At 36.6% G+C, this 22,442-nt stretch overlaps 1 protein-coding gene across 4 annotated transcripts in view; it reads right to left on the minus strand.

Moving 5' to 3' along the window:
• TXK (TXK tyrosine kinase) overlaps positions 1-22,442 on the minus strand; it is a 77,504-nt gene that overhangs the window by 12,708 nt on the left and 42,354 nt on the right. For all 4 annotated transcript variants that reach the window (XM_077136796.1, XM_077136795.1, XM_077136793.1 and 1 more), the window contains exons 9-12: positions 20,373-20,447; positions 17,665-17,836; positions 8,251-8,467; positions 7,382-7,446 (exon numbers count right to left, since the gene is read on the minus strand). In XM_077136796.1, the coding sequence (XP_076992911.1) occupies positions 7,382-7,446; positions 8,251-8,467; positions 17,665-17,836; positions 20,373-20,447 (529 nt within the window). The remainder of the gene's footprint in view (positions 1-7,381; positions 7,447-8,250; positions 8,468-17,664; positions 17,837-20,372; positions 20,448-22,442) is intronic.

Raw genomic sequence — 22,442 nt, forward strand, 5'->3', positions numbered from 1 at the left:
AACATGTGCGTCGGGCCCAGACTAGTCGGTGCTGGTCCGGGACCTGCTGTCCTAGAACTTGCCCTGCGTGTAAAAAGCAGCTCACTGAGCTCTCCTAGAGAACGCTGTTAGAGAGCAGCCCAGGCATGCTGCCTGAGGCAAATGATTGCTGGCTCTAAGACACAGAGTGCTGTGTCTGCACAAGGAAAATGTTTCCTAGGGCAAATGAGGACATTCAGAACCCATGGGGGAATTTCTAGGGCCAACTGCTCATGTCCAAAAATGAGAAGCTTATACAGAAAGGACTAGGACACTTTGACCTGAAGCTATTTGCTGAATTCATTGTATGAATAAGACCTGAAGGAGAGTACTTGCTGCTTCACACAAGCCCATCCGTAAAAACGGGAAAAAATATTGTCATTTTTTCTTCTGCTTTTTATTTTCTTCATAATGTTCCTGGTATTCAAGGAAAGCTTTGCATGACACTAGCTAGAGATAAGGTGAAGGAACAAAGGTCTCAGAGTCCAAATTCCACAGAAAACACATTAAAATATCAAAAAGCTCAGGTCTCAACTAAAGGTTACATAACATACAAAGAAATAGGAAGTGATAGCTCAGGCAAAGGAGAAGATGAAATCATTAGAAACTATCAATGAGGAGGCTCAAACCTGGGATGTTCCAAAGACTTTAAAAGAAATGGCCTTAAATATGCTCAGAGAACTAAAGGAAAACATGGACAAAGAACTAAAGGAAAGCAGGAAAAGTATAGACGAACACAAAGAGAATATCAAATGAGAGATAGAAATTATGAAGAGGGACCAAGTAGAACTGAAGACACAATAACAAAAAAATTGAAAATTCCATAGAGGGATTCAACAGCGGATTGGAGCTAACAGAAAAAAGAATCAGTGTACTTAAAAATAAGAGAGGGCAGGCCATGGTGGCTCAGCAGGCAGAGTTCTTGCCTGCCCTGCTGGAGACCTGGGTTCAGTTCCCGGCACCTGCCCATGTAAAAAAAACAAAAAAAGGGCTTCCGGGTCAAGATGGCGGCTTAACAATGTGTGCATTTTAGTTCGTCCTCCAGAACAACTACTAAATAACCAGAAACAGTACAGAACAGCTCCTGGGGCCACGTCAGTGACCAGACACACAGCATACCCTAGTCTGGACCAGCTGGACCTGCTGCGAGCACCCCCAGAACCGTGAGTTCCCAAAGCTGTGGTGGCCAGTGCCCCTCCCCCACAGGCCACTTCCCAGAGGGGAAAGGAAAAGACTTTACCAGTAGCAGGGACTGAGCCCAACCAAACACCAATTGTGGAACTAATTAACAAATTCTGACTACTAAAAATAGGCCCCCAGCTCAGGTGAACCTGGTCAAAGCGGAGGTTGCTCATTTTTGCCCCAGCGCCAAGGGGGCAGGTCTGACAGAAAAAGGGGGAAAAAAAAGAAGGAAACAGAGGTTTTTGTGGCTGTGTATCTACAAAAGCTTGACTGCCTCTGGATACAGCAGCAGGACTTTTCAGGCTGCAACTGCCCCAGGCATAGGCAGAAGTGAGCTCTTTTGGGGGCTTATCTGGAGCCTGTGCCTTCCCCAGGGGAGGGGTGAAGCTCCACCCAGGTGGAATCCCTCCATCAAGGAATTCAGACACCAGGGCTTGGTAATTTGAAGCCATTAAAACCAGCCTACAACCTCTCCTCTGTCTCCACCACACCCCCAGCAGGAAGAGTCTGCCAAAGTTAAAGGTACCACATCATCTTATGCTGGTGGGACCTGCAGTCAGACAAGCACCACATACTGGGCAGGATAAGAAAAACAGAGTCCAGAGACTTCACAGGAAAGTCTTTCAACCTGCTGGGTCTTACCTCAGGGAAAACCAACACAGGTGACTCTTTCTTTCTGATAAGATGCCAGTTTGGTCTGGGAAAGTCCGGCTGGGGTCTATAATATCTAAGTAGACCCTCCTAAGTGTGTGTGTGGGGAAGGCACCACACAAGCAGGGCAAGAAACAAGAAAACAAGAACTGAAAAATTCTCCTCTGTTAAACAAAACTTAAGCTAAAGGTCCAGATAAAGCTGAACGGAATGTCAAAGGACAGATAGACAACAAATTCATCCAGCAAGAAAGCCCTAGATAAAAGAAGTGAAAGCAATCTCCAGAATAAACTAATTAAGGTAATTAAATGCCTAGATGCCAGCAAAAAATAACAAATCACACTAGGAAAACTGAAGATATGGCCCAGTCAAAGGAACAAACCAACAATTCAAATGACATACAGGAGCTAAAACAATTAATTCAGAATGTACAAACAGACATGGAAAACCTCATCAAAAACCAAATCAATGAATTGAGGGAGGATATAAAGAAGGCAAGGAAAGAACAAAAAGAAGAAACTGAAAGTCTGAAAAAACAAATCACAGAATTTATGGGAATGAAAGACACAGTAGAAGAGATGAAAAAAACAATGGAAACCTACAATGGTAGATTTCGAGAGACAGAACATAGGATTTCTGAACTGGAGAACAGAACATCTGAAATCCGACAAGAAACAGAAACTATAGGGAAAAAAATGGAAAAATATGAGCAGGGACTCAGGGAATTGAAAGACAATATGAAGCGCATGAATATACATGTTGTGGGTATCCCAGAAGGAGAAGAAAAGGGAAAAGGAGGAGAAAAACTAATGGAGGAAATTATCACTGAAAATTTCCCAACTCTTATGAAAGACTTAAAATTACAGATCCAAGAAGTGCAGCATACCCCAAAGAGAATAGATCCAAATAGACATACTCCAAGACATTTAGCAATCAGAATGTCAGAGGTCAAAGAGAAAGAGAGAATCTTGAAAGCAGCAAGAGAAAAGCAATCCATCACATACAAGGGAAGCCCAATAAGACTATGCGCAGATCTCTCAGCAGAAACCATGGAGGCGAGAAGACAGTGGGATAATATATTTAAATTATTAAAAGAGAAAAACTGCCAACCAAGAATTCTATATCCAGCAAAATTGTCCTTCAAAAATGAGGGAGAAATTAAAACATTTTCAGACAAAAAATCACTGAGAGAATTTGTGACCAAGAGACCAGCTCTGCAAGAAATACTAAAGGGAACACTAGAGATAGATATGAAGACAGAAGAGAGAGGTGTGGAGAAGAGTATAGAAAGGAAGACTATGAGTGAAGGAAAATCAGATCTGACATATAAAATACAGAAGGCAAAATAGTAGAAGAAAGTACTACCCATGCAGTAATAACACTGAATGTTAATGGATTAAACTCTCCAATCAAAAGACATAGTCTGGCAGAATGGATTAAAAAACAGGACCCATCTATATGCTGTCTCTACTCAAAGGACACAAGGCCAAGGACACAAATGGACATTTACACACCAATGTTTATAGCAGCATTATCAACAATTACCAAGAGATGGAAACAGCCAAAATGCCCATCAACAGACAGTTGGCTAAACAAACTTTGACATTTACATAAGATGGAATATTATGCAGCTGTAAGACAGAATAAAGTTATGACGTATGTAACAACATGAATGGACCTTAAGGACATTATGTTGAATGTGATTAGCCAGAAACAAAAGGACAAATACTATATGGTCTTACTGATATGAACTGACATTAGTGAATAAACTTGGAATATTTCATTGGTAACAGAGACCACCGGGAGATAGAAATAAGGGAAGATATTGGGTAATTGGAGCTGAAGGGATACAGATTGTGCAACAGGACTGAATATAAAAACTCACAAATGGACAGCACAATATTACCTAACTGTAACACAATTATGTTAAAACACTGAATGAAGCTGCATATGAGAATGATAAAGGGAGGAGGGCTGGGGCATAAATGAAATCACAAAGAAAGATAGACGATAAAGATTGAGATGGTGTAATCTAGGGATGCCTAGAGTGTATAATGATAGTGACTAAATGTACAAATTTAAAAAATGTTTTTGCATGAGGAAGAACAAAAGAATGTCATTACTGCAGTGTGCTGAAAACAGATGGTAATTAATATTTTAAAATTTCAACTAATGTGTGAGACTAAAGCAAAAAAATGTTTATTTGGTACAAATCTATACTTTGACTAGTGCATCTCCTAATATAACTTATGTAGATAGTTGATTGAACACCTTAAGTACATGGAACTCTGTATAGGACATGAGATTTTGTTGGTTTGTCCAGGTGATGCCCTGATGAATCCCAGAGTGATTTGATCAGTGAGTGGAAAAGTATTTGCAAAGTCCCCTTTGGGAAATTGTGAGAATGGGGGAAAACTCAACTTTCCCAAGCTGAATTGTTGATATTCTCACAAGCAGTGTGGACAACCAAAGCTATAGGCTGAGCCCCCAGTCTTGGGGGTTGTTCATATGAAACTTAACCCCACAGGGGATAGGTCAAGCTTACTTAAAATTAAGCCTAAGAGTCACCCCCAAAAGAACCTCTTTTGTTGCTCAGATGTGGCCTCTCTCTCCAGCCAACACAGCAAGCAGACTCACCACCCTCCCCCTGTCTATGTGGGACATGACTCCCAGGTGTGTGGACCTTCCTGGCAACATGGGACAGAAATCCCAGAATGAGCTGAGACTCAGCATCAAGGGATTGAGAAAAACCCTAGAATGAGCTGAGACTCAGCATCAAGGGATTGAGAAAACCTTCTCGACCAAAAGGGGGAAGAGTGAAATGAGACAAAGTGTCAATGGCTGAGAGATTCCAAACAGAGTTGAGAGGTTATCCTGGAGGTTATTCTTATGCATTAAGTAGATATCACCTTGTTATCCAAGATGTAATGGTGAGGCTGGAGGGAACTGCCTGAAAATGTAGAGCTGTGTTCCAATAGCCATGTTTCTTGATGATGATTGTATAATAAAATAGCTTTCACAATGTGACTGTGTGATTGTGAAAACCTTGTGTCTGATGCTCCTTTTATCTACCTTGTCAACAGATGAGAGGAACATATGGAATAAAAACAAATAATAGGGGGAACAAATGTTAAAATAGATTTAGTTTGAAATGCTAGTGATCAATGAAAGGGATCAGTAAGGGGTATGGCCTGTAAAATTTTTTTTTTCTGTTTGTTAATTTTTCTGCTGTCTTTTTATTTCTTTTCCTGAATTGATGCTAATGTTCTGGGAAATGATCATGATGATGAATATGCAAGTATGTGATGATATTGTGAATTGCTGAGTGTATGTGTTGGGAATGTTTGTTTCTTGTAATTTTTTTTAATTAATAAAAATTTTTAAAAAAATTACGACTGAAATCACACAGTCTGAAGAGCAGAAAGAAGACAGAATGAAGAAAAGGGAACAGAGCCTGAGGAACCCGTGGGACACTATCGAGCATGCCAGTATACACATTGTAGAAATCCCAGAAGGAGAAAAAAGAGAGAATATTAAAAGAAATAATAGCTGAAATCTTCCCAAATTTAACAAAAGACATGAATATACACATCCAAGAAAATGATAACATAGGTAAATATAAATATCAGTACTACTGATTTTTTTTATTTGTAACTCAACTTTTTACTCTTAAAAGGCAAATACATAAAATGTAATGGTTTGGGACTTATAATGTGTGAACACGTAATTTGTGAAAAGAACTCCCTAAAGGTGTGGAGAAGTGGAAGGGCATAGAATTGTCTATGTATGTAACTGAAGTTGTTAAGTTTGTATCGACGCAAACAAGAGTGTTATAGACTTAGGGTATTAAATTGAAGCCCCATGGTAACCATGAAGAAAATATCAGAGAATATGCAAACAGAGAGATAGAAAGTAAGAAGGCAGGTTCCCAGGGGTGGGTGAAAGGTTTCTGCTTGGGGTGAAGGGAAAGTTATGGGATTGGATGGTGGGGAAGGTACTGCAACATTGTCAATGCGATTAATCCCACTGAAGGGTGTGTTTGGGAGTGGCGGGGGTAGTAGGAAGGTTTTTATTTTATTTATGTTTACACAATTAAAAAAAAAAGAAACTAAAGAGATAATTGCAATTAGATGCAATACACGATACTGGATGGCATCACAGAATGGAGGAGAAAAGGCTCTAAAAGACACTATTGGGATACAAGAAAAAAAAATTGGAATATGGAATGGAGCTTTATATCAATGGTAAATGTCTTGAACTTGGTAATTGCACTTAAGGTGGTTACATTAAGTGACTATCTTGGTTTGTAGAAAATGACCATGGAAGTATTATGTGTTTAAAGGAGAATGATGTGTGCAACCTACCTCTCAAATGTTCAGAAAATGATAGACAGATTATAGATGAAAGAGAGGAAGGAAGGAAGAAAGGAAGGAAGGAAGGAAAGAGGGAGGGAAACAGCAAAAAATGGCAAAATGTTCAAACTGGTAAATGTGAATATCTGGGGGTCTAGGGAGGGTGGTGGGAGTATGTTGGAGTTCTCTGGGGTTTGTAATATTTTTACAACCATCCTATAGGTTTGAAATTATTTTAAAATATAAAACTGTAAAACATGATCATGTTATGTTACTACAATAAAAGGTTTTTAAAAGTGTTTACCTAAAAAAAAAAAAAAAAAAAAAAAAAAACCACAGAGAGACTCTCTGCTTTCTTTACCTGTTAGAGCCCCAGGAAAGACAGAAAGTTTCCAGAAAACAAATAGCTGCGCACAGATAAACAGGGCCCTAGGTAGCCCTATGGCATTTTCTCATCATAGAGAATGCCAGATCTAACGAAACCTCAGAGAAACTCGGGACAGGGCAGTGACCACCTGTAAGGATGGGCCAGCTGAGGACAGGACAGGAGAATGTGGCTGGACGGCCGTCTCCCAACTAATACCATGGCCTATGGGACACAACAAACTCGGACTTTGACCCTGAGGAAAGTGAGGGAGAAACCCTGAGTTCGCTGTCATTACATTTCTAGCACTCTAAAGGAATGGGGGATCAAAATATAAACTACACTGAGTTGTAGAAAAATGAAGTTATATTTTTCACACTCTTGCATTGAAGACTAGAATTCATGACCATTATAGGTGATAAGAGAAAAGTGCTTTGATGAAACAGAAAAATTAGAGATGAGTAAACAAATATATTTTTTTCTTCCAGAAATATAGATACATCAAATGAGCTTTTTCTTAACTTTACACATACAAAAAGTAGACTGAAAACATCTTTTTTTAACTTTTATGATGTACAACATTTTCTCAATGAAGACCTGAAAGATCAGAAGACCCCACAGTAAAAAATTACTTCAAAGCTGAAATTGGTGTATGTCCTAAAATTGACAATGGGTCAGTGGGCCATACAACCACACCACTTCCTTCAAAGAAAAATAAAGCAAAGCCAGTAGCATCTAAAATTGGTCAGTAGTCAAATAGAAGATTCCTTTCTAGAACTTAAAAAAAAAAAAAAAAAAAAGAGATTTCATGTACCTTGTCATTCCAAAGTCTGAAATTTTTACCAGACATGCAGAATTGACCAAACAATTTCTTGCTGCCTATAAAAAAAAAAAAGAATACATGCTTGAACATAAGTTTCTTTCAAAATTTTCTACTCTCCTTTTCCTTAATATATTAGGGCCCAGCACCACCTTTCTGTATAAGCAATAATGTTATTTTATACCTGTCCATACCTGTCCAAACTTGATACTTGAAATTGCTATCTATGATCCAATAATCTGTCCTCACGCGATAGATTTTAATGATTCTTCAAATAAATAACCGAAAATCAAAAAGAAATTTTAACATTTTTACTTTTTAAATTTTTTAATATTTTTCAATAAGTATCCTTGATAAGTATGAAGACTAAGTTAATCTAAACAAGAAACGACTATTAATGTAGGCATAAAATATAGGGTAAGTTGTTTTTATTTTCAACTTATCTTTATAAAGAGTAAAGCCCAATAATCTTGGCAGACAAGAGATATTCATTTCATGTCTTTGGGATCTATAATTGTTAATTAAAATTAAGGAATTATATTTTACAACTTACATTTCATTGACTATAACTATTTATACTGAATATTTCAGTGTTCTCAAATGAGAAGAAAGAAGAGAGGGAGAGAAGAAAGAAATTAGTTTTAGTTAATTCATTAGTTAAGTTGAAATTAACCCAAGGCATATTTAGGTAAAACTTTATTTGGCTACAACACCAAAGGGCAATTTTTTAAAGAAATTGCACAGATAAGAAATATTTAAAAATTAAGCCAAAAGACGCATAATCCAAAGTATTGAACATAATATTCATTTCTTTCTGAATAGGAATACAATGAATAAAATAAGTGGATTTGCACCATACTTACTAAATCCCTATGAATAAAAGAGTTTTTCTCCAGATATTCCATTCCTTCACATACATCCTGGCACATACTCAGGAGCATTTCCTTTCTTAGCTTTCCTTTTCTCTCCCTAAGGTAGCTAAGCAGGCTGCCATTTTCCATGAACTCCGTCACAATATAAAGAGGTTTGTGCTGTATACATACTCCATAAAGCTGAACCAGCCTTGAATGGGTTAATTTCCTATTGAAGAAAAGCATTGCCAGTGAGCAGAATAGTTTTTGCATTTAAAAGTGCTAGGACTCAACCAGTAATATTTATAGCCTATATCTAATTAGGATCAAAATTTTTCAGAATCTAAAGGCTTCTTTTCCTCCCCCTACAGATTTATCAACTGTGCTACTTGACAAGGTGGTGTTATCCCACACCATAAAAATCACAATCCAATCACAAAATAGTAAAGCAGCTTCCTTTCTACCTTATGCCTAAGAAAGTTGTGCTGGTTTGAAAGGAAGTATGCCCCCTAAGAAAAGCCATGTTTTAATATAAATCCCATTTCATAAAGGTAGAATAAACTCTATTCAATACTGTATGTTTGAAACTGTAATGAGATCATCTCCCTGGATGATGTGATTTAGTCAAGAGTGGTTGTTAAACTGAATTAGGGGATGACACGTCTCCACCCACTTGAGTGGATCTTGATTAGTTTCTGAAGTCCTATAAAAGAGGAAATATTTTGGAGAATGAGAGATTCAGAGAGAGCAACACTACAAAGTAGAGAGTCCACCAGCCAGCAACCTTTGGAGATGACGAAGGAAGACGCATCCCGGGGAGCTTCATGAAACCGGAAGCCAGGAGAGAAAGCTAGAAGATGACGCTGTATTCGCCATGTGCCCTTCCTGCTGAGAGAGAAGCCCTGACTGTGTTTGCCATGTGCCTTCTCACTTGAGAGAGAAACCCTGAACTTCATCGGCCTTCTTGAACCAAGGTATCTTTCCCTGAATGCCTCTGATTGGACATTTCTATAGACTTGTTGTAATTGGGACATTTTCTCGGCCTTAGAATTGTAAACTAGCAACTCATTACACTCCCCTTGTTAAAAGCCGTTCCATTTCTGGTATATTGCATTCCGGCAGCTAGCAAACTAGAAAAAAAGTTGAGCTTAAGCAGTATTCCAAATTCATAGTAGATGCAGAATAGTACAAGCCCATATTTTACTTGTGAGCATTCTAATTTTCTCCTTTGCAATCTGTAAGCCTTTTGTTTCCTCATTACTTGTCCTCCCTGTCCAAGGCTCACAAACGTAGTCCTTGGGCCTTGAATCCAACATTTCCTAGTTGTGGCTTCTCAGACAAAAATTCTAAACAGATAAGAAGGAGGAAAGAGTAACTGATGCAGATAAACAGAAATTAAATTCTTAAAGAATAAAGTTATTTAAAAGGAAATTTCTAGATAAAATTGGAGACTTGAAAAACATTTACCAGAAAGACACCATGCTCTGTATTTAGTAACCACCAAAAATAAAAGTCTTGGATGTTGCCTAATACACACCACACAGAATTTTTATCTTCTGTGGATTAGAGCATTCAATCTCTAAAGGCCTTTTATGTCAACTAATCATAAATTATATTCAAATTCATGTTTGTAACTGTAGAAGTTATATAGTAAGCCAATCCTCTGTTAGCCAAAAATATCTTGAAATGTTACCTTTTCTTTCATAAAGGTAAAATAAAATCAATGACTCAGGGAGATTATTTACCTTCAAACAACGCATATGAGTGATAATTGACACATTACTACTGAATTAGCATGTTGGAATACTCCAGTTAATAAGGAAGAGACATATTCAGAGAATCGAAATTTGATTTTAATTTAAATATGTGTTTGTGTGTATATAAGTCCACACATATATATCTAAAATCTCATATGTTTTTGTCTGATTTGCCTTTCTAATTTCATAAAGTATATTTTCAGTTAAGGGATGCTGTTTACAATGGCAGGAAAGCAAATCTTGAAATGGAATGTTAATTTGCCATGGGAAATCCATGAAGCTGATACACACATGTAAGCAAGTAAGAATTGGCACATCGTACTGCATTGGCTTCTCAAGATAACTGGCAAATATCAGAAAAAAGACAAAAACAAAAAAGACCTCCTATATGCCGTGCATTCTCACAAACAAGACAAATATTCTTCATGGGCATAGAGAAATATAAATGGAAAAGTATATTCTTATTTGTTGTAACTTTGGTATCTATTAATACACAATTTTATTCACAGTTTAAAAAGTATATCTGATTCGTTGTAGGACAACATGTCACTTTCATTTAAATTTGCTATTTAAATATGTTCAGACGCTTTGCATACTTCTCTTCTTTAATATTTTTTCTCTTTCCCTAGGCAACTTCATCAAGTCCCAAGGTTTTAAATATCACCTCTGATGATTATTCCCAATTTAATATCTTCTACTCTGAGATCTCTCCTCAACTATAGACTCATATATTTAACTGACCACTGGACAACACTTGTCTATCTTATAGGCCTTCAAAATCAACAACATGTCCAAATCAGAACTACATTTCCCCAATATGGTACAACACAAGAAATCAAATAAATATAAATATAGTAGGCTTTAGTGGAAACGAGGATCAAAAAAGGTAGAAGATTAGAAAGGCAAAATAGCAAAATGAGAGAAGAAAGACCTGCATTATCAGTAGTGACTTTTAATGTAAATGCATTAAACTCAACAGTCAAAAGGCAGAGATTGCAGAATGGATTAAAAAGCATCATCCAACTATATGCTGTCTGCAAGAGACTTACCTTAAAGTCAAAGATACAAGTAGGTTGATAGTGAAAGGATAGAAAAAACATACCACACAAAAGAGAGCTGCAGTGGCTATCTCATATCAAATAAAATAGACTCTAAGTCAAAAAAGTTAACTAGGGACAAAGACGGTCAGTACATATTGATAAAGGGAATACTTCAACGGGAAAATGCAACAATTATAAATATATATGCAGCTAACAGTAGAACCCCAAAATAAATGACACAAATACTGATGTATTGAAAGGGAGAAACTGATGGTTCTACATTAATAGTAAGAGACTAACACACCACTCTCAATGAAGGATAGAACATCCTGTGATAAGATCAGTGAAGGAAGCACAGGACTTGAATGATACATTGAACCAACGAGAACTAACAGATATATATATATATAAATAAATATTTATATATAAACACTGCGTCCAACGAAAACAGAATACACATTCTCCTCAAGTGCACATGGATCATTTTCCAAGATAGATCATATGTTGGGTTACAAAACAAGTCTCAATAAATTCAAAAATATTGAAATAATACAACGTATATTCCCTGACCACAACAGAATCAAGCTAGAAATCAATTACAGAGGGAGAATGGAAAATTCACAAATACATGCATATTAAACAACATAATCTTAACCAATGGGTTAAGAGGAAATCAGAAGTGATATTAGGAAATATCTTGATGCAAATGCAAGTGAAAATACAACATACAAAACTTACGGGATGCAGCAAAGTACTGAGAGGAAAAGTTATAGCTCTAAATGCTTACATTAAAAGGAAGAAACACTTCAAATCAGAGAACGAACCTCAAAAGTGGAAGAACTAGAAAATGAAGAGCAAACTAAACCCAAAGCATGGAGGAGGAAATAGCAAAGATTATAGTAGAGTAAAATGTAATAGAAAATGAAAAAAACAATAGAGAGAGTCCACAAAATGAAAAGTCGGTGCATTGAAAAGATCTATAAAATCAACAAACCTTTAGCTAGACTGACAAAGAAAAAGAGAGAGAGGATACAAATAATGAAAATCAGAAATGAAAAGGGAGACATTAGTACCAACCCCACTGAAATAAAAAAGGACTATAAATGAACATAATGAGGAACTGTACGCTAATAAATTAGATAACCTAGATGAAATGAACAAATTATTAGAAACACACTACATCGACTACATCCTACATTGACTAAGGAAGAAATAGAAGATCTCAACAAACCAATTACTAGTAAAGAGATTGAATCAATAATCAAAAACCTCCCAACCAAGCAAGCCCAGTACCACGTGGTCTCACAGGGGAATTTTACCAAATAGTCCAGGAAGACTTAATTCCAATTCTTCTCAAACTCTTCCAAAAATTTGAAGAGGAGAGAACACTCCCAAACCCATTTTACAAGACCAACATTGCCCTCATCTCAAAGTCAGATAAAGATATAACAAGAAAAGAAAACTACAGATCAATATCTCTTATGAATCTAGTTGCAAAAATCGTAAACAAAATAATAGCTGTTTTAGTTTGCTAAATATACCAGAAATAGGTTGATTTTTACAATGGGGATTTATTAACTTAATATTTAGAGTTCTTAGGTTGTGAAAATCTTCAACTCAAGGCTTCAACAGGATGATACCTGGGTTCTGAAGACTCTGTCTGTCTGTGCAGGCTCTGTCTGTCATTTTCCAAAATGGTTTCCTCTGAACCAAAGGGCTCCAGCAAGCAACCCCACCTTGAATGGGTGCAGACACATCTCCACAGAAACCATCTAATCAAAAGTTACCACCCACAATTGGGTGGGTCACATCTTCATGGAAACAGTCAAAGAAGATCCTACCCAGCAATACTGAATGAGGATTAAAAAACTTGGCTTTTCTGGGGTATGAGTTTCAAGCTGCACACCCACATTCAAAAAGAAGAATGAAGCTGAAGGGCTCACACTTCATGATCATAAAACCTATTACAAAGCCACAGTAATCAAAACAGCAAGAACAAATATATAGACCAATGGAATACAATTGAGAGGTCAGAAATCATCCTTCACATGTATGGTCAACTGATATTTGACAAGGTGGCAAATACTACTCAACTGGGAAAGAATAATCTCTTCAACAGATGGTGCTGGAAAAACTGGGTCTCTATTTACAAAGAAGGAAGACCCCTGCCTGACATCATATGCAGAAATCAACTCAAAATGGATCAAAGTTCTAGAACTATCAAACTCCTTGAAGAAAACGTAGGGAAGCATCTTCATGACCTTGTGTTAGGCAATGGCTTCTTAGACTTTACACCCAAAGTACAAGCAAAAAAAGAAAAAATGGGTAAATGGGACCTTATCAAAATGTAAAACTTTTGTGCCTCAAAGGACTTTATCATGAAAGTAAAAAGACAACCTATACAGTGAGAAAAAATATTTGAAATCCACATATCTAATAAAGGATTAATATCCCACATATAAAAAGAAATCTTTCAACCTAACAACAAAAAGACAACTCAATTTAAAAATGAGCAAAAACGTTGAAGTCATCTCTCCAAAGAAGACATACAAATGTCCAGAAAGCACGTGAAAAGATGCTCAATATCATTAGCCATCAGGGAAATGTAAATCAAAACCATATGAAACACGATTTCACACCTACTAGAATGGCTGTTATTTTTAAAATGGAAAATGACAAGTGTTAGAGAAGATACAAAGAAATAGGAACACTCATTCTTTGCTGGTGGCAATAAAAAATGGTGCAGCCACTATGGAAAACAGTTTGGTGGTTTCTCAGAAAGCTAAGTATAGAACTACCATATGGCCTAGCAATCCCCTTCGAAGTATAGACCCAAAAGAACTGAAAGCAGGAGCTCAAACAGACATTTACACACAAATGTTCATAGGAGCATTATTCACAATAGCCAAAAGATGGAAGCAACCCAAGTGTCCATCAACCAATGAATGAATAAATAAAATGCAGTATACACACATAGAAAGGAATGAAGTCCTGATACATGCAGGAACACGGATGAAACTTGAGGACGTTATGTTGTGTGAAATAAGCTAGACACAAAAAGACAAATACCATACAATATCACTGATTTGAAACAATTAGAATAAGCAAACTCACAGAGTCAGATCTAGAATATAGATTACCTGGGGATGAGGCAGGGATAGGGGATGGGAAGTAAAGGCTTAAAATGTACAGGGTTCCTGTTTGGAATGATGGAAATATATTGGTAATGGATGGTGATGATGGTAGCACAACATTGTAACCACCATTAACAGCACTGAAATATATATATCTGAGTGTGATTAAAAGAGGAAATTTGAGGTTGTATATATGGTAACAGAATAATTAAAAAAAAATCTATGGAACTACACTATACAGTAAGCCCTAAATTAAACCACGGACTGTTATAATAGTACAATTATTAAAATGTACTATCATCAGTTGTAATAATTGTTCCACACCAAGGCAAGGTGTTGGTGATGGAGTGGTATATGGGAATCCTGTATTTTATGTATGATTGTTCTGTAAACCCACAAATTTTCTGTTAAAGGAAAAAATTTCTTTTAAATACACAATTTGAGGGAAGCAAAAAAGAGTGCTCTCACTTTTCTCTCATTCAATATATATTTAGAAATGCGGAGCTTTTCTTTAAAAAAACTAAAATATTTCCTCGTGAGGCCATGAAGATATAGATTTAATGAACAAAATGAAATGAAATGTGGTATTATGAAGCAATATTTGGAGAAATAAAAGTACTTATACATATGCTGTTTATTTTTATGAAAATATAATTAAATCACTTATCTCTATATAATGCACTGCTATTAATGTTACATTCAGGGACACAAACCCATAGTTCAAAAACTAAAATGAAAGATCCTTTAAAGGTGGTGCAGTATGCAATAATTTATAGAAAACACAGTAGTCCAATTCAAGAGACCTGGGATAAGTTGTTTTATCTTCTATTGTCTTTGAGACTGGGGCAAATTTTTAGACCATCTATGCCTCAGTTATTTTATGTGTAAAGTGGGGATAATAAACTCTGTCCTTCTACTTCCAATGAATGTTAAGTAAGATAATGTATGTGAACATATAAGAAGTATAAATCAAGATAAAAATATAAATATAAAATTTAAAAGTTTGATTTATGGGCTGAAGTTGCCTCAGAGAGATCAGACTGGTGTTCTTTCATTTTACTAAATATTCTTTAGCAGATGCTCTGGAGATCCCATTAGTATAGACCCCCAATTTCAGCTACCTCTCTAAGTATAGTACATAAGAACATAGCATACATTTGAAATTTTTCTTCTACTGCACTGAAAAAGCTACACTGGATGACAATTTTGGTTGTGATAGCAACTACTATACGATCTAGTACACAGTAGTTGCTCAATAAATGTTTTTTGATTGTTATATTAGTAAAGATCATGGGCTTTGTGTGTTGACATTTCACAGTCCAGATTTCAGCTACACGTGCTACCAATGATTTGTTGTGTGACTGGAGGCAAATCGCATAAACTTTCTAAATTTCCATTTTCTCATTATAAGACTGGGCTATTAATAGAACCAACTTCATAGAATTGTGGTGAGGATTCATTAACTCATTCAATAATCTACAAACACTTTTATTTGTTTATTTTAATTTAATTTATTTATTTATTTTGCATGGGCAGGCACTGAGAATCTACAAATACTTTTTGAATGTCAACTATACATAACCATCATTTTAGGCACCAGGTTGAACAAGAGAGATGAATAAGGCCCTATTCTTATGGAGCTTGCATTCTAGTGGGGGAGAAATAAAACAAATATGCAATTTCGGAGTATGTGGTAGTTAGATTCAGTTGTCAACTTGGCCAGGTGAACGTTGCCTAGTTCTGTTCCTGTGGACATGATCCAATGGTACGTGAACCTCATCTGTTGCTGATTACATCTGTAGTCAGCTAGGAGGCATGCTTGCTGCAATGAATGCTGTTTGAGTTAATTGGCTGGTGCTTAAATGAGAGAGCCCAACATAGCACAGCCCAAGCATCTCAGCATACCTCATCTCAGCACTCGCAGCTCAGCCCAGGCCTTTGGAGATGCAAAAAGAAATCACCCCAGGGGAAAGATGTTGGAACCCAAAGGCCTAGAGAGAAGGCCAGCAGAGACCATCCTGTGTCTTCCCACGTATGAAAGAACCTCAGATGAAAGTTAGCTGCCTTTCCTCTAAAGAACTGACAAAATAAATCCCCTTTTATTAAAAGCCAATCTGTCTATGGTGTGTTGCATTCCGGCAGCTAGCAAACTACAACAGAGTAATATCAGGTACTTTAACAGAACTAACGCAATGCAATGTATTAGAAAGCATTTGGGGGTGAATATGCAACATAAACAGAATAGTCAGGATAGACCTTCCAGAAGAGGTGACATTTAAACTACAAACTTACAAGAAGGAGCTAACATGCAAGGCGCATATACACGTGCCAGATAAAGCTATTTATTTGCAAGAGGATGTTAGAATGAAACTCATCCTTTCTCTCTTTTGGAAATTAGACCCTAATTAACCATGCTAATACCCAAAAATACATTATTTCCACATGAACTAACTTGTAAGCAAGCTCGTAGCCTCGTTCCAGGTTCTGCCGGAGCTGATGCTATTTCACTCCCCCGTACATCTTCTGTTGCCCTCAAAATATCATCCACAGAGATCCTGACCTCAAAAGCCCAATATAACTTCCCTCAGAATTTCTTCCATTGTAAGTGAGAGGAAAGAATATTTTGACAGGACACTTAAAAAGTGGGGTGAGAGCCCCAAGATTCATCTTTGCTCTGCCTTCAAAATAGAATGGGTCCAGTTAATTGTCTGTGTTTATTTTCCGATTGGGATCAACAACTTTGGGACAGAAGCAAACTGCACTGGACAATAAGAGAGGGTCTAGGTAATATCACCTGTTTTCCTTCTTTACCACAAAGCTACCTCTCTAAAATATTTAAAGAACGTTGATTTGAAATGCGGCAAATTTTTGGCCTGTAGTAGCTGCCAACGTATCTTGGTCCAGTCCAGGTTAGAGAGATAAGCCACTGCCACAGGTTTAACTGAGTCAGACGCTATTCTTGGAAATCACAGAAGCTAAGACAGCATCCAATTGTCTACAAGGGGCCATTCTCTTAAACCTCTGGATTCTCTTAAATTCACTGAAAGTAAATACTTTATGCTTACGAAATCATTAACTCCTTTTGGCCACAAGGGGGCGCTTGTCCAAAACGTGAGTAGCAGATTACTACCTAGACACCACCACTATCTTTGCTTAGGGAAAAGGAAAACAAAAAGAGCGTTTAGTGGGCATCTATTAATAAGCAGGAAAAAAAAATGCATATTTGCTACTTTCATAGACTGTCTCATTTAGTCCTCACACCGAGTCGATGAAGTAGTGTTATCCCCACCCCATTTTACAGATGAGGACATTGAGGCCTAGAAAGGAGAAGTAACTCAACCCACGCCACAGGGCACTTAAGGAATTTAACCAGGTCCCACAACCAACTTGGGCAGAGTTGTGACATAAATCCAGGCGTGGTTGACTCCAAAGGCCATGTCGTTTGCACAACACCACCATGCGCTGCAGTATTTATCTGGATGTTTTTATACTTACGTCATCACTTTAGCCTCTTCAATGAAATCCTCTTGGGACATGGAACCTTCATTGATGGCCTTGATAGCTACCTGGATATGTGCTCGCCATTCACCTAAATGGACCACCCCAAACTGGCCACTTCCGATCTCCTTCACAAAAGACAACTCAGACGGATCTATCTCCCATTTTTCTGGAAGAGTAAAACCTCCATATTACAAGTAGAAAAAAGAATGTTACCATTTTAGAGCAAGAAAATATTTAGGAATTTTCTAGGCCTATTCCTTTATTTTACAGAAAGGTTAAAAAATTTATGAGTGGAAAGGATCTGTAACTATTTTTAGTGCTCTAATTTGGGCTTTAATGTGTAATTCAAGTAAAAATGCTTTCCAGTTTAAAAATAAAAACTTTGTTCATTTGAAGAGGAATGTATAACAGACTACGGATAACAAAACATTTTTTCTTCTTCAGGGGACACCAGATGAAACACTTTTCTGCGCCTTTCTAAACGGAATCCATCAAAATTAGTCCTGGGACCTAAAATATTTATGATCCCAGTCTACTTTTGTCCTAGTGATTAAATTGTGAGGTAGATAAAATATGCATTGCTCTTTATTTCAGTTCCTTCTGTTCCTATTCTCGCTCCTATAAGGCTTTCCTGCTTGGTGTCTCTTACCCTTAGGGAAGAATTTAATAGAGTTTATAGTAAATATGTTCAGTGTTATAACTCTGACTTACATATATCTAAAGGTATGTTTGGAATGAAATTTATGTCACTGCATATTTTCTTATTCAATAGAAATAAATCTAGAAAAACAAAACTGCTTTAAAATAACCCTCTTATGGAAAATGAGAAGCATTAATCTTAACTTTTTAGCATCTTCTTTTATATAGCAACACTGCTATCTGCTGGCACTTTGGAATAATGCATTTAAAAGAACTGTCAAGACGGCATCTTGTAACAGCTTTGCAATGTATTGCCCCTCCCCAGATATATATATTTTAAAGACAAGTTCTTAAGGCTAACATGAAAAAATATATTCATGGCCTTGGGGCTTTACATAGATGTAGTAAAGAGTATATAAGCATAAAGGAAAATATTGATAAATGTACTTAATAAAAATCCTGTTGATTAAAAAAAAGTATGCCATTAGGAGAGTAAAAAGGTAAGACACAAACTGAGAGAACATATTTCTAAACCATTTAACCAACAAATAATCCCAAATCAGAATATGATTTAATCAATCAGAAAATGACAGCTTTATTTTTTAAGGGTAGAAAACTTGGCTATAGTATTCTCTCACAAAATAAACTATCCAAAAAAGGTCACTAAACCAATGAAAGGTGACAAAATAATTAGTCATAGAGAAATGCAAATTTAAACCACAGTGAGATACCACTGAAAGCTCACCGGAGTTGCTAAATTGGTAGAAGGGAGGAAAGAAGAGGAAACAAACTTGAAAATATCAAATATTGTTAAGGGTGTGGAGCAACTAGAACTCTGATACATTGTTGAACAGAATGTAATTTGCTAATGCTTCTTTGGAAAACTGACTATTTATTAAATATGTACCAAGTATACTCTATGACCCAGCAATTCTACTCAGGTATATGCCTAACATACGTTGGAACAAAAATGTATACTTAACTTTTAAAAAGGATATATTCGGGAATGTTCATAACATTATCTATAAGAATCAAAAACTGGAGACAACCCAAATGGGCATCTAAAGAAGCGGGGGTAAATCAACCGTGATATAGTCATACAATGTAGCAGTACACCACAATGAAAATGAACCAACTACACCCAACACCATGATGAAATTTACAAGCAAATGATGAGATAAATAAGCCAGACACAAAACAGTGTATGGTGTATGATTCCATTCATATAAAGCATTCAAAGCCAAGCAAAACTAATCGAGTTATATACTAATGACTCTTGCAGTATGCTGTATGTATGTTATAGTTCAGTAAAAGAAATTGAAATGTTTATGTTCTAAAAATTTAAGAGGACTATGTTTAACTGAAATAAATTGCTAATGGTGAAATTTTAAAAATATCTATCGTATTTATGGGGCAGAAGAATAATCCAGGTTCTTATAACATTCTCAAGTCACTGCCCTTCTATCCCAGTGAACATAATGAGACCCTGAGTTCTAGTTACCTGTTACATAATATAATTGGGTTACCATTTTATCAGTTTATCCTGACTACTACTAATGAGAGAAATCTAAAGTAATAGTGTCATCAAATTAGAAACAGGATTCCGTGGCTCTTACTTATTTTCATACAACTGCAAATCCCACATTCACTAGAAAACTTGTAAAACATTGCACAAGTCCCATTTGAAAACAGTGAACAGTCCACTTGTGGCAGCCCCCAGTTGTCTTGGGGGACAATCATTTCCCAACCACCCCCACAACTACAGAGCAACAGCCCAAATAAAAGTGATTGTAATTTGTCAAAAGAGTGAAGATTAAAGCTGCTGGTTATTTATAATGAAATTTGAAGTGACACTGAAATGCTTCTTTACAAAATGTAAATCTCCCTTATGAGATACATTTATTTAAACATCTCAGAAATCTCAGAAGGGGACTTTAAACTTCAGAAGAGATGTGTCTGATAGACATCATACAAGAATCAAGAATTTAAAAAGCCTGTTGGGAACTTGGGGTAGACTCTTTACTGGACTGGATCTTTTACTTTAGCAAGTGAACATACGTTACCATAGCTAAAACCAGCTGTGGCTGGTAAACAACTCCCCATCGGCCCAACCGGATAGCGGAGACGTGTCATGAGGCCTAGGAAGAAAGAGAATTTGGCGTTTCAAACCTAATTATTCATGTAAAAGAAACAAAAAGGAGTATACTAGAAGAAAGAACTATTTTAAAAATAAGCTAGGTTTAAAAATGAAGTCTACAGTTTAGTTGGTTTCCTTATTTTTCCCATTTGAAAAACTATCATAAAATAGTAATACTCATTATGTCAATTTAAAGAATCCAAGGAAGTATAAAAAATGAAATAAGATCTATCACAAAATTTTAGTATACAGAGATACATCGCTACCATTTTGGTGAACATTTTTGCAAAAATTTTCATATGAACATTTGAAAATAAATACATTCTCCGATATATTTTGCCTAAACGTAAATGTTTTGCCACAAGCTCATAACACTCAATATGTAATTGACATATGCCAATGACGATAAGTTGACCTTAAAGTCAGTTTCAAGATTAGCATTATTACCTAGGTGATAGAGCTTGAGGACGGTATGTTGAATGAACTGTCAGAAATAAAAAGACAAATATTATCATACCTCACTCATACAGACTAACTATAATATAGAAACTTGGAGAACTGAAGTCAAGAACATGGGTTATCAGGCCGGGGCCTATTGTAAAGGGTCCTAGATTGTAAGCTCTTACAGGAGTCATATCTACTCTGGAGTTGTAACTTTAATTCTGAATTCTGAGATATTGAGCTATTTGTGTATAACCTGGACGTTTGCGGAAACTTCAGGTATTTATGTGAAACCTGAGACCCAGAGTTAGGACTCTGAAGCTAGGAAAGTCAGCATTACCCCATACAGCAACTGTTTAAAAAGCTGGAAAAGTGATCAGACTTCAACTAGAGATATGAATGAAGCTGATCTGGATAGGACTAAGATAAATCAGAATACAGAGTAAAGGATGATATGGCCCATGTTTAAAATTTTCAACTTCTGTGTGAGACCAAAGAGAGAGATGTTTATTTGCTGCAAAATTTATATTTTGGATAGCACATTATCTAATTTAATTTGTATGGTCAGTTTAGTTGAACACCATAAGTACATAGAATCTTGAATAGGGCGTGAGATCTTGTTGGTTTGTCCAGGTTGATATGATGCCCTGATATATCCCAGAGTAATTTGGGCAGAGAATAAAAAAGTATTTCCAAAGTCCCCTTGGGAGATTTGGGAGAAAGGAGCAAATGTTCAAATTCCCCATCTGGGGAATTCCTGATATTCTCACAAGCAGTGGGAAAAACCAATTTAATAGGCTGAACCCTCGATCTTGGAGTTCAACCCTATGAAACTTATTCCTGCAAAGGAGAAGATAAGCCTAGTTATAATTATGCATAAGTCACCACCAGAGAACCTCTTTTGCTGCTCAGATGTGGCCTCTCTCTCTAAGCTACAGGTGAACGCACTGCCCGCTCCACTATGTGGGACGTGACTCCCAGGGGTTGTAGACCTCCCTGGGAATATGGGACAGAACTCCTGGATTCACTGGGACCCAGCATCAAGGGATTGAGAAAACCTACTTGACCAAAAGGGGGAAGAGAGAAATGAGAGAAAATAAAGTTTCAGTGGCTGAGAGACTTCAAACAGAGTTGAGAGGTTATCCTGGAGGTTATTCTTATGCATTATATACATATCCCTTTTTAGTTTATAGTGTATTAGAGTGGCTGGAGGGAAGTACCTGAAACTGTTGAACTATGTTCCAGTAGCCTTGATTCTTGAAGATGATTGTATAAAGGTATAACTTTTACAATGTGATTGTGGGATGGTGAAAATCTTGCATCTGATGCTCCTTTTATCCAGGGTATGGACAGAAGAGTAAAAAAAAAAAAAGGATATAAAATAGATAAATAATAGGGGGGACAATGGGCAAAATAAGTTGTGTAGATGGAAATACAAGTCAATCAGAGGGAAGGTAAGGGGTACAATATGTATGAGGTTTTTCTTTTTTCTTTTTATTTCTTTTTCTGGAGTGATGCAAATGTTCTAAAACATAATCATGGTGATGAACACACA

Source organism: Tamandua tetradactyla, chromosome 19 (genome assembly GCF_023851605.1).
Source record: "Tamandua tetradactyla isolate mTamTet1 chromosome 19, mTamTet1.pri, whole genome shotgun sequence".
In the NCBI taxonomy this organism is placed as follows: Eukaryota; Metazoa; Chordata; class Mammalia; order Pilosa; family Myrmecophagidae; genus Tamandua; species Tamandua tetradactyla.